At 36.7% G+C, this 17,943-nt stretch overlaps 1 protein-coding gene across 1 annotated transcript in view; it reads left to right on the top strand.

Moving 5' to 3' along the window:
- The window catches only part of LOC112045396 (glycerol-3-phosphate acyltransferase 1, mitochondrial), a 67,707-nt gene that overhangs the window by 27,090 nt on the left and 22,674 nt on the right, over positions 1 to 17,943 (top strand). Inside the window, exon 5 of the mRNA XM_052888953.1 lies at positions 17,413 to 17,577. Within this exon, the coding sequence (XP_052744913.1) occupies positions 17,413 to 17,577 (165 nt within the window). The remainder of the gene's footprint in view (positions 1 to 17,412; positions 17,578 to 17,943) is intronic.

The raw sequence follows: 17,943 nt of genomic DNA, 5'->3' as shown, positions 1-17,943 counted from the left end.
TCAGCATTGCTATTCTGTATTCTCTTCACCTTCATCTCTCCCTGTCTTACACGATACTGTAGACAGAGAGCGATAGATACAAATTAGCATGTGTATTTGGAATATTGCTTTGAGCATGCTTATTCAGGAGCATACTTAAAAATAGCATGCCTATTGCTAGCAAATGTAAAATGATGATAAGCATGCTCGTATGGAGCATACTTAATAACACGTTTTTAGCATGCTATTTTAGAGCATGTGTAACAGTACCATATGTAAATACATGGCCGTCAGGGGATATTAAAATTTTCATTTTAAATTAATTTAAACAGCGTTGTGACATTATAAAAAGAAAAAAAAATAACGATTATATTATTTTTCTCTGAAACTGTTATTTTACGTAAAATGTCAAAACAATTAACTGTAAGTGTAACATGTGGTTATGTAACACGCAGAGTTTAATTGCAAAATGCGAAAGTGGGTTAAAAATTGGCACGATTTTTTTAATGTTTTACACTTAGGTAAACTTTAGTTCTTATACGTCATCAACCCATATTCGGCTCACTGCAGAGCTCAAGTCTCCTCTCAGAATGAGAGGGGTTAGGCCAATAGTCCACCACGCAAGCCCAATGCGGATTGGCAGACTTCACACACGCAGAGAATTAAGATAATTCTCTGGTATGCAGGTTTCCTCACGATGTTTTCCTTCACCGATTGAGACACGTGATATTTAATTTCTTAAAATGCACACATCTGAAAAGTTAGAGGTGCATGCCCCGGATCGGATTCGAACCCACACCCTCCGGAATCGGAGGCAGAGGTCATATCCACTGGGCTATCACGGCTCTTAGTTCTTATATGTAACTATTATAAGTTGATTATTCAAAAAATGTTATATAAAAATTAAAGGTATTTTTACTAAAAATGTATCTGTATAAGTATATAAAAAATTTAAATAATTTCATTGCTATAAATAACTTTCATAAATAATTCAACTGTTATTATTAACTTAATAGCATACTATTAAAGTGAAGTACCTACATTTATAATATCTTTAATAGTTCCGGAAATATTAACTTAGCAGAAAAAAAAACAAATAACGCAGGTTTGGCAAAAAAAGGCCAAGAAAAATAAAACTTTAGTGAAAATTAATTCAGTTACTACATACATATACGCAGTGGCGACAAGATTTTTAACTAGGGTAGGCTCTATGTTCAAAATGAAAAGTTCCTCCTTCGATGCAAGTACGTAATGAATCCTCAGGGTATGCATTGCGTTTGTGCATCTATGAATGGCACGCCACTGCATACATGCCCAATGGAGTGTTGCTGGTGTGGCGAACGAACTCTTTCGTTCGCCCACTTTAGGTTAGGCCATCTACATTCACATTCCAGATTAATTTCATATTTAGAATTCCCTCGAACGCGCATGCGTGCATATATTGTTTCACCCATTCATTACGTCTTTACCGTTCCTCCATCCAACACCACTTCATCTATTTGTTAAGCTTTTATTTTCTATCCTTTTACAGTTAATATAATCAGTGAAAGAATAAATATACATAGCAATACATCGTCCTCTTCATATCTATATAATAATACCAAACCTCCATGGCGATACTCGGTTTATAGTTGATGGTTTTCCACGTTGCCAAATCAGCTAAAATGTTTGTAATTTACCAATTCAACCAAGTGATCAAAATTACTGACCATTGTCTAATGGAAGCAATAAAAAAAACATACATATAAGTGAAAAGCGTTCTTACAGAGAAATTCATAGACGTTGTGGGGGCGCCCCCAGGGCATCGTTCATCCGCAGAGTGTCGAATTTAAACTCTATGCGTTTGAGAATTCGACACTCATCCGGTGAATGGTCCCCTGGAACGTCTACGAATTCCACTGTTAGACATTTTAGTGTATATCGATTTGAGATTATTTATATATTATTTATTATAAAAATGTCATCCGTTAGCTATTGACAAGTTGACAACCCTTCGTTGATATCATTGAGTAGGTAGTGAATATTGCCCAGTTGACATTGTGTATTTAGTTAACAATGGGCTTCCCGGAATACGATAAATGCAGCTGTTATTGATTCGATATTAATTAAATTAGGTGTCTAATACGCTTAAATTAGTGAATAGGCCGACTGAACTACAATTTTTTTTTCTAAATCGCTTGGCGGTACTTCTTTGCTGGTAGGGTGGCAACTAGCCGCGGCCGAAGCCTCCCACCAGACAACAATGCAATAGGTACTATGACGGATATTACTATAAAATATGTATGCTTACAATAAGGCCCTTTGTTTTAAAGCGTCTTTGTGTATTTTTGCGTGTGTAAGTAGTTTACGCATACATTTATTTACATTTGTTATTGATTCCCGGAAATCATTGTGTTGGCATTGTGCTGCCGAGCTGTACAAGCGATCTTTTGTCTTGCAAGCTATAAGTTATAACAAAAGATAGTGTACATCGGGTCAAGTAAAATAAACACTGACAAAGACTATTTATATTTATAGCTAGGGCGTTGCACTGTCATGTTTTGTATTTAGTGCGAACGTCGGTGTTTAAATTTATCACCAATACCAAGAGCATGCGATAGCCAGACAGATCTCTTTTATGAACTAACAATGGACCTTATTAGAAGGCTCAAAGGCACTTAGCGCGCGAGCGAGTTATGCTTGGAGTTTCTCTGCGTGATCGAATCAGAGATGAGGAGATTTTTATTTATTTTATTTATTTATTTATATAAAGCACGCCAACAATACACATATTAAACGTTAAAACATAAAATAACACATATTAAAGAGTTCTGATATGCATATAAACAATAGGCGCACATAACATTTATATAATTATATGTCAGCACTTAACTAATTATAGTATGTCAAATTTATAGGAAGGATTAAATGTCAAAATTAATAATTACCTAATTTAAAATTAATAAAATAGTATACAATTTTAAAACAATAGCTTAAAGAAGAAAACTTAACTAAATTAAATACAATTTTTAAATTAATTTACTAGGTAGGTAGATTATACAAAACAAAAAGAATGAATATTATGAAAAAATATTAACATTAAACTAAATCTTACTAATAATAGAGACAATTTAATTATTATGGAGTTTAAAATGGTCATACAACTTGTTTTTAAAAACGTAGAAGGAATTGTGGAAGATGTCGATATCCGGTATAGGAGATCCGCAGAAGAATCAAAGTCAATGATATAGCTCAGCGAATCGCGAAGCTGAAGGTCGTTGGGGTTCCAAGGTGCTGGAATGGCGACCACGCACCGGAAAACGCAGTGTTGGTCGACCGGTCGAGAACATCAAGCGGGTAGCAGGGTCCATGCAAAATTACGTCCAGCAGTGGACGTTTATCGACTGTTAATGACCTCTTTTATGAAGGCTGAAAGTTTGTCAGCTTTTACCATAGATAAGTACGGATTCCATAGTTGTCTATTATAGAGTTTGGACTATGTGGCTTTGGAAAGTATCATGTTTTAAGAATCCACACCCTCCACCGTCCGAGTATAAAGCGTATTTTTAACTGACTTTAAAAAACGAGGAGGTTCTGAATTTGTCGGAATCCTTAATTTTTATTTCAATTTTAATTTTTATATCGCTGGTTACTCGAAGATGCCTGAATTTGGAAAATTCTTTTGTTTAATATTTTTCTCAATATAATGCGAGAAATCATGTCCCCAAACGCAAGTTACTTAGCTTTGCGGCAACTCTTCGAAAACACCGTTAAAGGTCTGTCCTTTAAGGGTTCTGTAGCGAAGGGTTGCCACGCAGCCAGAATGGAGAAAGTGGAGTGCACAGGGTTCTCAACTAGGCACTATACGTATGTATAGTGCCTAGTTGAGAAAGAGAAATAGTACAAAATAGAAAATTCCTCCTACAATACAGTAATAAATTCTCAGTATGCACTGCGTTTATGCATCTACGAAGTGCACGTCGCTAACTGGAGACATGATTCCTTATTATATCCCATGAAAACGTCATTCATATTGACAGAAAGGATTATTTTAAAATTTAATTAATATAATTGATTAATTAAATTATTTAAAAAATGTGACCTAATAAACTTAGCTTCTCCTTTTACGTGACATCTGTTGTACACAGTTACCTCATATTGAGCCAAATAATGTTGCGACAGTTTCAAATATTTTTGACCTGTCAGTAGGACGATGACTTTCTTCTTTTGTGAAGAACTGCTATGTATTTTATGAACTAGCTGACGCCGCGCGGTTTCAACCGCGTGGTTCCCGTTCCCGTGGGAATATGGGGATAATATATATATCCTATAAACTTCCTCGATAAATGGGCTATCTAACATTAAAAGAATTTTTCAAATCGGACCAGTATATCCTGAGATTAGCGCGTTCAACCAAACAGAACAAACAAACTTTTCAGCTTTATAATATTAGCATAGATTTCACCGCGGCTAAGTTGCCTCGAATGTTGACAGAAGGGCTGTCTAATTTTTTTTGCGAAGGATCACCCTGGCTGTCCAGCGAGGAAATGCAGCCAGTAAAGGCTGGTGGGAGGCTTCGGCCGTAGCTATTTACCACAGTATCGACAAAGACGTACCGCCAAGCGATTTAGCTTTCCAGTACGATGTCGTGTAGAAATCGAAAGGGGTGTAGATTTTCATCCTACACCTAAAAAGTAAGCCTTGATGAATAAAGATTTTTTCATTTTCATTTTCAACAAGTTAGCCCGCTTCCATCTTAGATTGCATCATCACTTACCATCAGGTGAGGTAGTCAAGGGCTAACTTGTAGAGAATAAAGTAGTATTCTTGCCACCATTCCATGTGGCCATGTATAGTTATCATAAGTTAAGTTAGCTTAAGTTGCTTATTGTATTCTATGTTTATACGAGCAATTCTTGGATTTGTAATACATACATACATACAAGAATAAATGTTTTGTAGGTTTAGTGATACATGCGGCTCATTGTGTCTTCGGTCAGAGTACATTAATATTGAATTTTTCTTTTTTCCAAATAAATCTTAGAAATCAGCAGATTGTTAAGTTAAAACCTTGTCGGCCATTGTTATTAACACCTGATCGTGATAAGCGTTATCAGTATAAGCCCACCAAAGCGCACTGGAGCGGCTTGGTGGGCTTAGGCTCCAAAACCTATATACAACCATCTATATAGAGAAAGAAAGGAAGTCGCTGCGTGGTGGGTTATGATGTCAACGTTATCAAGAATTGCTAAATATGAGTAAGCGGTTTCACCCGCGTAGTATCTGTTCTCGTGGGAATACGGGGATAAAATATAACCTATTGTTACTCGCTGAAAATGTAGTTTTCCATTAGTAAAAAAAAATTGTTATAGCGGTTTAGGCGTACAAACGTTACATACAAACGTACATTTGTATTTACTTATATTAGTTAGGAACGCTAGCTACAGACGTTAGTGGAATTTGTTCCGCCTCAGTTGAAAAAACCACGTGTTTTGACCTCACGTTTCCTTGCAAAAATTAACATGTACATTAAAATGGTAATATACGGTTATCGCTAATTTAACTGCTTAGTGGTAAACTTGTTTCTTAAAGACTAGCTGACGCCGCGCGGTTTCACCCGCGTGGTTCCCGTTCCCGTAGGAATACGGGGATAAAACATAGCCTATAGCCTTCCTCGATAAATGGGCTATCTTACACTAAAAGAATTTTTCAAATAGGTCCAGTAGTTTCTGAGATTAGCGCGTTCAATCAAACAAACAAACAACTCTTTAGCTTTATAATATTAAGTATATATAACTTTTTATAAACAAACCATACATAATGTAAAATAAATAAGGTATCGTTGTTTACCTTCATTTCTAATTTCTTTGTTGGTAAACAGTATTCATCAAGACAGGCTGTAGTATAGTGGTATAGTCATTATCCCTATTATTAATAGTAACCAAAATATTCATCATCATCATATCAACCTATGGACGTCCACTGCAGGACATAGGCCTTTTGTAGGGACTTCCAAACATCACGATACTGAGCCACCTGCATCCAGCGAATCCCTGCGACTCGCTTGATGTCGTCAGTCCACCTGGTGGGGGGGTCGGCCAACACTGCGCTTACTAGTGCGGTACCAAAAAATTGAAGGCACCTTATAGGTACATTGGCTTGATACTAAAAGTCCAACTGTGACCATGCCATGGGAACTTAGAAGAACGTGAAATATTTATGAAGCAGCGCCATCTACATCCTAGATTTAAGATTCCAGGATAGTAAATTCAATTACATATAGTGTGTATGTATTATAATGTTTTTAGAAATTTAAATCGTGTAAGTACGGAAAAAACCGAAAAATAAAAGAATTATTTATCATTTTAATTTTGACGCGTAATAGGAACAATGTGTTTGTATTTCTGAAGCAAAGGGATTATTAAAGAATGTGTACATTAATTTCAATAATGTTCCACATAGTCATTTGGCCTATAGTATGCGCGTTATCATCTGAGTCGTCCGGTCATAAAAGTCAAAAAAGATAGGAATGTGCAGCGCGCCTACCTGCGCACCCTAATTATCGATAAACGGCTACCTGCGCACGTGCTAATGATGAGTCAATAATGATTTGGACGATTCTGATTGGTCGGTTTCTAATGTAATTGCATTGCGTATTTTTTTTGCTATAAATGTGTTTACTGCAATTAAATAAATACATTCATGTGTTACTCGTTGCGCACTATGGATACTTTATTTTCTAACGTTGATCTGAAGAAATTACATGGCGATATTAGCCCTCAAGCTCGAACACTGATTCACAACGTATTCCTGTTTCTCAATGAATTGAAAAGTGATCCGAATAAAGTGGCTTCTCTAAATTTCAACAAACCACGTGAAATGGCCGCATTTGTTTGTGGTGTGAGCAGAGCGACAGTGGACCGAATCAAGACGGAAGTATCACAATCAGGCAGTACCTGTATACCAAGAACAAATTTTAAGAAACCACAAACCGTCACTAATATTGACGATTTTGATAAAAGTGTGTTGAAGCGAACTGTAGCTTCATTTTATGAGAATGGAGAGTATCCATCCGTGGCGAAAATTTTAGAAAAATTCCGTGAACAATTACCCGATTTTAAATGCGGCAACACTTCAATGAGAATACTACTGAAGGAGGTTGGGTTCCAGTATAAGAAAAATAGCGAAGGACGTAAATATTTAATGGAAAGAACTGATATTGTTTGTGCTAGAATGGACTTTTTAAGGAAATTGGATTTACTTAGAAGAACTAACGATCAGCGACCACGTTTCTATCTAGACGAAACATGGATTAATCAAAACCATGCAAGAAAGAGGATGTGGCTTGGAAGCAACGATGAAGGAGGTTTCAAGAATCAGCCTGTGGGAAAAGGCCAAAGATTAATAGTTTGCCATGCGGGTTCTGCAAGGACTGGCTTCGTTCCAGATGCGAAGCTAATATTTAAAGCGGTGAAATCAAAGGATGCTGATTACCACACAGAAATGGATGGCGAAACATATATGGCATGGTTTTCCGAATTCCTGAATCTACTTGAAGAGCCCTCAGTTATAATTGTCGATAACGCAAGCTATCATTCGATACAGTTGGAAAAGATACCCACAAGAAACACGAGGAAAGCTGAAATTCAAGAATGGTTGACAAAGAAAAAGATTCCATATTCCAGCAACGAAATTATTGAAGAATTAATAAGAAAAGTAAAAGCCAGTAACCCGCAGAAGGTCTACGCTTTAGACCATCTGGCAAATGAACGAGGTCATGAAGTAATAAGGCTCCCTCCATATCACTGTCAATATAACCCAATAGAATTAATTTGGGCACAAGTAAAGGGAGAAGTTGCGAAGAATAATAATACCTTCAAGATAGCAGATGTCGAAAATCACCTCCACCGAGCCATAGAAAATGTCACACGAGAAGACTGGGCCAAATGTGTTAGGCATGCCGAAGAACTTCAAAACAAAGATTTACAAAAAGCTCTAATTAGAGATCACGCGCCGCTTATAATAAATTTGGCAGAAGACGAAGATTCTGATGATGAAGACTCAGATGAAGATTAATTTTATTTAGTTAATAATTATATAATATGAAATATGTATTATATTAAATCAAATATTGTTAATTTTTTTAATTTTGTGAACAAGATACGATAATAAACTTTACTTATCGATAATATGTCTTTCATTGTTACACCCTTCACTAGACGGCTCCATAAGACCCATAAGTGCAAGCGAGATAGATATAGAGAAATGATTTATGGCCCTAAGACTCAGTTGTTAACGCGCGTACTATAGTGGTGAATCACAAAGGTACGATCTGATACGAGTTCGAGCCCGGGGTAACAATGGAAAACTTTTTGCCTTTTTTTTTGTTTTTTCTCAATTGGTTTCATCAACTATTACAAAATCAAAAAATCTCTCTCCTTTACAAAAAATATGTATTATTATTTTTTTATAACATAATGGATAATATACTAAAAATACCGTAGCTAGTTACTAGATGGCGCTATCACAGGCGTTCCGAAAAAAGTTAGAGTAGCCTATCTATTTCCCTTAGTACATTGTAATCTTTGACTGTGACCTTAGCGAAGGTAAACCACTTATCCATGACATAAATATGACACAATCATATCTGCGTTATAATTATGATCGATATAATTATATATCTAGATCTTTTTATGATAATTAAGGTCACACGAGTTCGTCGACCACAATAAGCTGTTAATTGTTTACATCATTATGACTAGTTAACAATGAGCCTTATATGGCTTAAAGTCACTCAGCGGGCGTGTTTGGAACCCTCGTAACTTTAATTTTTAAGTTTTCGAGTTTAATTACCACCATTAAATCGTTTCGAAAGTGCTTGTATACTAAGCCTAACTGAAATAAATGATATTTTGATTTTGATGAGATATGCTCGGAGTATCTCTGCCTTTTTTTTTTTATTCTTTACAATTTTGCCCTTGACTACAATCTCACCTGATGGTAAGTGATGATGCAGTCTAAGATGGAAGCGGGCTAACTTGTTAGGAGGAGGATGAAAATCCACACCCCTTTCGGTTTCTACACGGCATCGTACCGGAACGCTAAATCGCTTGGCGGTACGTCTTTGCCGGTAGGGTGGTAACTAGCCACGGCCGAACCCTCTCACCAGCCAGACCTGGACAAATTAAGAAAATCTCAATCTGCCCAGCCGGGGATCGAACCCAGGACCTCCGTCTTGTAAATCCACCGCGCATACCACTGCGCCACGGAGGCCGCCGTCGTGGCCTTGTTGGTCCAATGGTTAGGCATATGGTTTAAAATGGTGGTACCGGGTTCGAGCCCTAGGTGGGGCTATGAAATATTGAAAATGTTATCCTTTTCTCACTAGAAATTTTCCTTGAACATTTGACGTTTAAAAAATTTTTAAAAATACAATTTGAATTTTAAATAAAGTTTTATAAGAAATCTTTATTAATTAACTAGCTGACGCCGCGCGGTTTCACCCGCGTGGTTTCCGTTCCCGTAGGAAAACAGGGATAGTATATAGCCTTCCTCGATAAATGGGCTATCTAACACTGAAAGAATTTTTCAAATTGGACCAGTAGTTTCAGAGATTAGCGCGTTCAATCAAACAAACAAACGAACTCTTCAGCTTTATAATATTAGTATAGATTAGTATAGATATCAATATATGTACTTATTCCATGTACTACACCGAATTAATATTGTTTATATTGAATTTTATATCAGTCAAGTACCCTATTTAACAGTTGCTCTTTAAAAGAAAACATACAGTATGTGGTATTACTACTTCAGTCAATGATGTTAAATACTGTTAGATGTGTTACTAGGTTACGAAAAATGAGGCGCTCAAAAGAGGAAATTTCCACATCTCAATGTTAGTTGTGGTCAACAACGAACGTTATTAAAACAAATAATACCTAAATATCATCTACAATGTCGAGTTGTGTGTTCAGGAAGTGTAAAAACTATACATACATAAATAAATAATGGAATTAAACACAAAATTGTGCATGTGTGTGGATCACATTTTGCGGTGATTTTGTAGGGACGTAACCGATTTATAGTATACTACCGACGCCCGCGACTTCGTCCGCGTGAAACTCGATGTAAAGTACTCCTATCCTACCCCTACCCTACCTCTACCCAACCCCTACCCTACCCCAAGCCTACCCCAAGCCTACCCCAAGCCTACCCCTAGCCCTAACCTACCCCTACCCAACTTTTCTTGCAGATTTTTTACACCTTGTGTCCGAAAAACACGAATATCTTACGGAACCCTATTTTTTCCAAAATGAAATTTAGCCTATGTTACTTGTGGATAATGTAGCTTTCGAATGGTGAAAGAATTTTTAAAATCGGTCCAGTAGTTTTTGAGCCTATTCATTACAATCAAACAAACATACAAACAAAGTTTTCCTCTTTATAATATTAGTATAGAAAATTATCATTGACTTCAGTATTACACAATAGGTATAAATACAGTTGTAAACAAATAACTTGCTCGTAGATACATACATATGAGTGCAGATCCTACTAATATTATAAACGCGAAAGTTTGTATGGATGTTTGGATGTTTGTTACTCTATAACGCCGCTACTACTGAAGCGATTTAGCTGAAATTTGGAATGGAAATAGATTTTACTCTGGATTAACACATAGGCTACTTTTTATCCTGAAAAACTCCATGGTTTTTGCGATTTGCGAAAACTGATGATTTTGATGATATGAATGTTTGTTACTCTTTCACGACTCGACTACTGAACCGAATCAGCTGAAATTTGGTATTGAGATATATTACAGCCTGGATTAACACATAGGCTACTTTTCTTTTTATCCTGGAAAATCCATGGTTCCCGAGGGATTTGTGAAAACTAAATTCCACGCGGAGGAAGTCCGCTAATATAGACATATAGCGATAGGTTTTAGATAAAGCTAGCAATTACCCACGTATTCGCCCACGCACCGATCAATCAATATCGGACATAATGACACAGATAACGGTCGCTGTGCAAATATTTGCACGTTCATGTAATTTGGGTACATCGGTATCCGGCTCTTAAAGTATTATGTATAGCCTTTTTACTTAATCCGTGGTAGAGTCGATTAGATTCACGTCACATATGTGTGTAGGATAGGAATATTATACTCATCATCACCATTATCAACCCATATTCGGCTCACTGCTGTCTCCCCTCAGAATGAGAGGGGTTAAGCCAATAGTCCACCACGCTGGCCCAATGCGGATAGGCAGACTTCACACACGCAGAGAATTAAGATAATTCTCTGGTATGCAGGTTTCCTCACGATGTTTTCCTTCACCGATTGAGACACGGACCATGGATTTTTCCGGGATAAAAAGTAGCTTATGTGTTAATCCAGAGTAAAATCTATTTTCATTCCAAATTTCAGCCAAATCGCTTCAGTAGTAGCGGCGTTAAGGCGTTAAAGAGTAACAAACATCCACACATCCATACAAACTTTCGCGTTTATAATATAAGTAGGATTCAGGATAGCATACTATAAACATTATTTCTTAAAAAATATCAAATACAATGAACATTTTTTGCAATTTTCTCGCGGTCAACGTCGCGGGCGTCCGCTTGTCAATACTAATATTATAAAGCTGAAGAGTTTGTTTGTTTGAACGCGCTAATCTCAGGAACTACTGGTCCGATTTGAAAAATTCATTCAGTGTTAGATAGCCCATTTATCGAGGAAGGCTAAAGGCTATTTATTATCCCCGTATCCCTACGGGAACGTGAACCACGCGGGTGAAACCGCGCGGCGTCAGCTTGTTTGCAATAAGACACGATCGTGGTTTCGAAACAATTGAAGTATGTACATAGTACAAGTATATAAGGAAAATATGGGATACACAATATGTCCCAAGGCGGTCAGTTGCGACGCGAGAGATGAATACATATCGGTTGACCGTGGTGTGCCCTTGTATCGACCCCACATCTACTGTATGTAGTTTATAGCACAGTTCACGGTGAGAATGAGTTTACATTCAGCGAGCGAAGCAGCGGGTGAAAATTAGTCTAAACAAGGTATTAATAAAAAATAATAAAAAAATTCCGATTGCCTCCCCTGCTCGCACCTACAGCCTTTCTTGATGAGTACTGTTTACCAACAATCAAATTAGAAATGGGGGTAGAAAACGCATGCTATTTCATTACTTTTTTATATATATACAAAATATATTAACTTTATTTCATTGTTTTAAGCAAATACATTTTATTATTAGGAGTGAAATGCCTAGAGATTTATACCCTCATTTTTAATTTGTTTGTTGGTAAACAGTACTCATCGAGAAAGGCTGTGTAGTACCTATAGTTAACCGCCTCGCGTATTTTGCATAGCGATAAATAAATAACTTTTCTAACTGTAGTATTTTTTTTTTTGATATGGCCATGATATACCAAATCCTCTTGATAAGCCCTTGAATTTGATACTCAGTACATAAACAAACATCATTCGATCCAAGTGTCAACTGTATCCGCACGAGTTGTAAATAATGTGTTTTCTTTCTATTATAAAAACTAGAGATGCGCCGAGTAACACTTTTGCCGAGTAACGAGTACAGAATTTTACTCGGTTCAATTTTTTTTCAACCGAGTACTCGGCCGAGTAACTCGTACAACAAATACAAGTATTAATTCAATTCAAAATTGTTTTTATCAAGTAGGTTTAGTTTACTAGCACTTTTGAAACGTCAAATTTGACTATTTGTAGTGACTCTACCACCAGCTCTTTTATTTTTTTATTTTTTTTTTTTATTTACCACCAGCTCAGAAGGCGCAGTCTCCTGTTGAGAAGAGCGACGGGAAACTCAACAGTTGTTCTTTTGAATCTTTCATTTTAATTTTATTTAAATATAATTGATATTTTCAAAGATTTCCCAAATTACTAATTAATACTTTTTGATGAATACGGTTGTTTTAATTATATGAAGGTACCTGAATAATGCTTTTCTTAAAAAAAGGTATACTCGGCATTCACCGACCGAGTTATTCGGTCGAGTACGAGTATCAAAAAATCCGCCGAGTACGCCGAGTACCGAATATCAACCGAATACTCAGCCCATCTCTAATAAAAACCTAAAGATAAAATAATGTGCGGGCCGCAATGATAGTATCAGGGACTAGAAAGCCATCACAATAAATACTTGCACGTTTTCGCGGTGTGCATTTATGTATACCGTTAGCCAATCTGCGTGTAGGTCTAGGTAGGTACCTTATCTGTAGGCCTCTTGCCAGCCCACTCGCGATTTCGAGCGACGACCTTTGTTTTTACTAATGGCTACTACACACGGTCCGAGACTGCAGCGCGCTTATGGATGTCAAAGTAAAAAATCTATCGATATATTACCTGACCCGGAAAAGACTTATACAAATAATAGGTGTTGAAAGGTCGAAATTAAGGGTTGTACGTATTTTTCAATGCCAAATCATAAAAAAGAAATCTTAAAATATTAATCAATCAATTTATATGTGTAAGTTAAAAAGAACGAGTGTGTTTTAGTTTACAAAACTGAAGTAAAACTTCTTTAACTCTCTCTCAATGTCCGTTTCATTACACATTTTGTAACACACTCACCAGCTTACTACCCAAGTCAAGCGTGCATTAAGAAGTTTTACTAAAAAAAAAATTTTGGTGGACCACCCTTATCTCTTAGAGGTATGAAAAATCGATCGATGTTATCGTTTGGTTTAGATATATTGTTTAAATTTTTCTTCCATAAGCGCTTTGTTGATTTGACGGTAGGCATACTTGACCGTGTGTGGCTGGCCTAACACTCGTGACGACGATACTATAACAGTGTTTATGTCATCGTTCGAAATGTGCGATCGATTAGACCATTTTTTTACAACAAACCCACCAGCCTACTTTAACTACTACTCTCTTATAAACTAAGACATTTTTTTACTATTATCTGCCGGTCAGCTACCGCTATGTATTTCTACGTACTGACTTTCTATTTCTAATTTCTCTCTCTTCTTTCTTCTCGGCACGTTCTCTTTTTTCTCTCCTATAATCATCATTGCTCTGAGGCATCTTTTCTTGCATCTTTACGCTGCGGCTATTGAAGCGATTTGGCTAAAATTTTAAATGGAAATAGATTTTACTCTGGAATAAACAATGGGCTTCCGTTTCATCCCGGAAAAATCCATAGTTTCCGCGAGATTTGTGAAAAAATTAATTCCACGCGGACGAAGTTGCGAGCGTCCGCTAGTAATAAATAATTAATGACGCGCGCCTATTGGAATCCCACTGCACCGGTGACCGAACAATGTTCATGCCAGTACACGTGAATACAGCAAACACAGAACATTCATTCCACGGGTCCATTCATTCATTGAATGGCGCTCGATTAGCACTTAGCTCGCAATGGCCGCTTTATGTTCCAAATATAAACTCGTTCGCAACCGGGTGGCGTGACTCGGCGGGCCAACCAGTGAGCGCGACGCCACGCGGTACGACGACCTCGTGTTATAGTAAACATGTTCACATACTAGGGCTATCACTGGCAGGTGTTATTTACTGACTTGAATCAGCTTTATAGGTTTCTGAAAGTATTGTAGAGGTTCATTTATACATTGAATGGCTTAATATTAGCAGTTAGCTTGCAATAGCCGCTTTATGTTCCAAATATAAACTTATTAGCAAGCGGGTCACGTGACTCGACGAGCCAACCAGTGAGCGCGACGCCATGCGGTACGACGACCTCGTGTCATAGTAAACATGTACACATACTAGGGCTGGCACTGGCAGGTGTTATTTACTGACTTGTAAATTTCCGAAAGTATCGTAAAGGTTCATTTATACATTGAATGGCTTTAATATTAGCAGTTAGCTTACAATAGCCGCTTTATGTTCCAAATATAAACTTATTAGCAAGCGGGTCACGTGACTCGACGGGCCAACCAGTGTGCGCGACGCCACGCGGTACGACGACCTCGTGTCATAGTAAACATGTACACATACTAGGGCTGGCACTGGTAGGTGTTTTTACCGATTGAATCAGCTTTATAGGTTTATGTAAAGTATTGTAAAGGTTCACTTATACATTGAATGGGTTATGATTAACACCTAGCTCGCAATGGCCTATTTATGTACCAAATATAAATTTGTTAGCAAGCGGGTGGCGTGACTCGGCGGGCCAACCAGTGAGCGCGACGCCACGCGGTACGACGACCTCGTGTCATAGTAAACATGTACACATACTAGGGCAGGCACTGACTGGTGCATAATGACTTTGCAATGGCAACTTTTTGTGTCCTAATGAATTTATGCAATGTGGTGCCTGCTTTATTTAATAAGTCAAGGTCCAAATCCCAAGAAAATATAAAAATCTATAAACTGCAAATTAGAAGTGAGATTAGAAAATTACACAAGAAACCTATTTACTGTGGTTAAATCACAACCTAAGTTAATATAAAAACAGATAAATGTGAGACATTCATTCACTTAATTCGTTTTTTTTCATTCATTAATTCATTACTTTGCATAGAATTAATTGGCTTGTAATGACCACTTTATGTTCTACATATAAATGAGGTATCGTGGCTAAAAAAATAGTGCGACGCCACTCGTGACGACAATACACTACAATACACGTTATAGTAATTAATTTCCTATCAACATTATACAATGTACATAAGAGATAATTCAGAGACATTCATTCCACTTGTTCATTCATTCATTGGTTGGCATTGAATAAGATCGCATTGACCGCTTTCAATTCTACAAATAAACTTGTTTTGTGTCAATATCAATCAAAGATCTAATAATAAATATAAATAAACCGAAGACGGACAGACAGACGGACATGACGAAACTATAATGGTTCATTGTGGACTACGGAACCCTAAAAATTAGTGCGACGCCACGATTTACGACATTATTATGACGCGTAAACATTAGCCATTGCCATAGGGTTGTCACTTCGCTTAATGTTAACTTAATGTCATAAAATTATATTCTTGAAGCGACAACCCTAATGTACGTGATGATGTGTATATTTAGCGAATTGAATTATTATTATTTATGTCTGCTATTAATAACATCACTTGACTAGCGAAGGCCCGCGATTTTTTACCCATTGTATTAGTTATTTTTCCAATGTTTATCTGTGGCGGTTGACCCGCGTAGTTCTCGTTCTAGTGAGAATACTGGGATAAAATATAGCTAATGACACTCACAAATAACGTGGCTTTCTAGCAGTAGCGAAGTCTGCAATTTTGTATTAGGTAACCCGATCATATGCAGGCGTTTATAGTAGATAATGTAGCTGTAGTAATAATATATAATTAAAATTAAAATAAATTTGGCATGCAGATAGATGATATGAAGTAGGCATCCGCTAAGAAAGCTGGTGGGAGGCTTCGGCCGTGGCTAGTTACCACCCTACCGGCAAAGACGTACCGCCAAGCGATTAAGCGTTCCGGTACGATGCCGTGTAGAAACCGAAAGGGGTGTGGATTTTCATCCTTCTCCTAACAAGTTAGCCCGCTTCCATCTTAGACTGCATCATCACTTACCATCAGGTGAGATTGTAGTCAAGGGCTAACTTGTAAAGAATAAAAAAAATAATAAAAAAAAAAAAAAAGGATTTTGATAAATTTTATCATCAAAGGGATAAAATAGAGGATGAAAGTTTGTTTGTAAGTTTGGCTAACTAAATTTTGGAATGAAAATAGTTTTTACTTTGGATTAACACATAGGCTACTTTTAATTCATGGTTCACGTGAGATTTGTGAAAACTGAAAGATTTAAAAGTTAAGCCGATAGGAAAGTTAACCCGCGGGTTGTTTAAAAGTTTAGTGGTAAAATAATTTTTAAAATTAGATTAGTAGATCCAGAGATTACCCTTACAATACCACAAACTTTACCTCTTTATAATATTAGTATGGATAATTCCTTTTGTGTTTATTTATGTCTTTCCATTGTAATTAATGTAATAAAAAAAATTATATCCTTTTGAAAATAACAGACACCAAAGAGTTAACTTATAAATAAATATAAATCCCTCATTTAATGTGCGTAAATTTTAATAGCTTACGTACTTATATAATTTAACGTTTTTATAAGTTAATCTTGTATTTTTTATATTAAGTAATTAAATATATAGATATAATTGTACCTATACATTTATTATTAATTAGAAGACGTCTACGACTTCGTTTGCGTAAAAAATATTTTTTTATTTACTAGCCGACACTCCGTGATTTCACCCACTGAGTTACCGTTCCCGTGAGAATACTTGGATACAATATAGCCTATGACACTCACAAATAACGTGCCTTTGTTGTGGTAAAAAAAAAACATAATCGGTAGATCCAGAGATTACCCTCTACAACATCATAATCTAGACATAGATATCAAGTGTATTTTCTACTATATATAGTTATTTATTTCTTTGACAGGACTCATGGAAGGAACCAAAGTCCGAAGAATCTGGTGCGGTCATCAATATATTGGACATTGGCCGCCAGACATTTGCCAATGGCGGCGTGGTGGCCAGGTATCTGTGCGACTTGGCGCATTGCATACACCTCGTCAAGTATGACTTCAAGGATGTTGTGCCTAGTGTGAGTCGTATTTGACATTGCTTTTTCACATATAGACGTGTTATTGTCATTATTATTGGTTTAAGTATTCTCTATTCCGTGGTATGCTTAGGTTGTATTTTTCGCCTCACTCCACGTTCTTTGCCATTTTCTATCTCTTATTACTACATATTGGATATTGGCCTAGATATTTGCTAATGGCGATAAAAGAATACACCTCGTCAATTATGACTTCAAGGATGTTGTGCCTACTGTGAGTCGTGTTTGATATTACCTTTACACTTATGGACCTCTTGTTGTCATTATTATTGGTTAAAGTATTCTCCAACCCGTCCTATCCTTATGAAGTATTTTTTGGATCACTCCACGTTCTTTGCCATTTTCTAT

The sequence above is a fragment of the Bicyclus anynana genome, chromosome 24 (genome assembly GCF_947172395.1).
Source record: "Bicyclus anynana chromosome 24, ilBicAnyn1.1, whole genome shotgun sequence".
Classification (NCBI taxonomy): Eukaryota; Metazoa; Arthropoda; class Insecta; order Lepidoptera; family Nymphalidae; genus Bicyclus; species Bicyclus anynana.
Note: the sequence above shows the minus strand (reverse complement) of the source record. Positions and strands in the feature narration are given on the sequence as shown.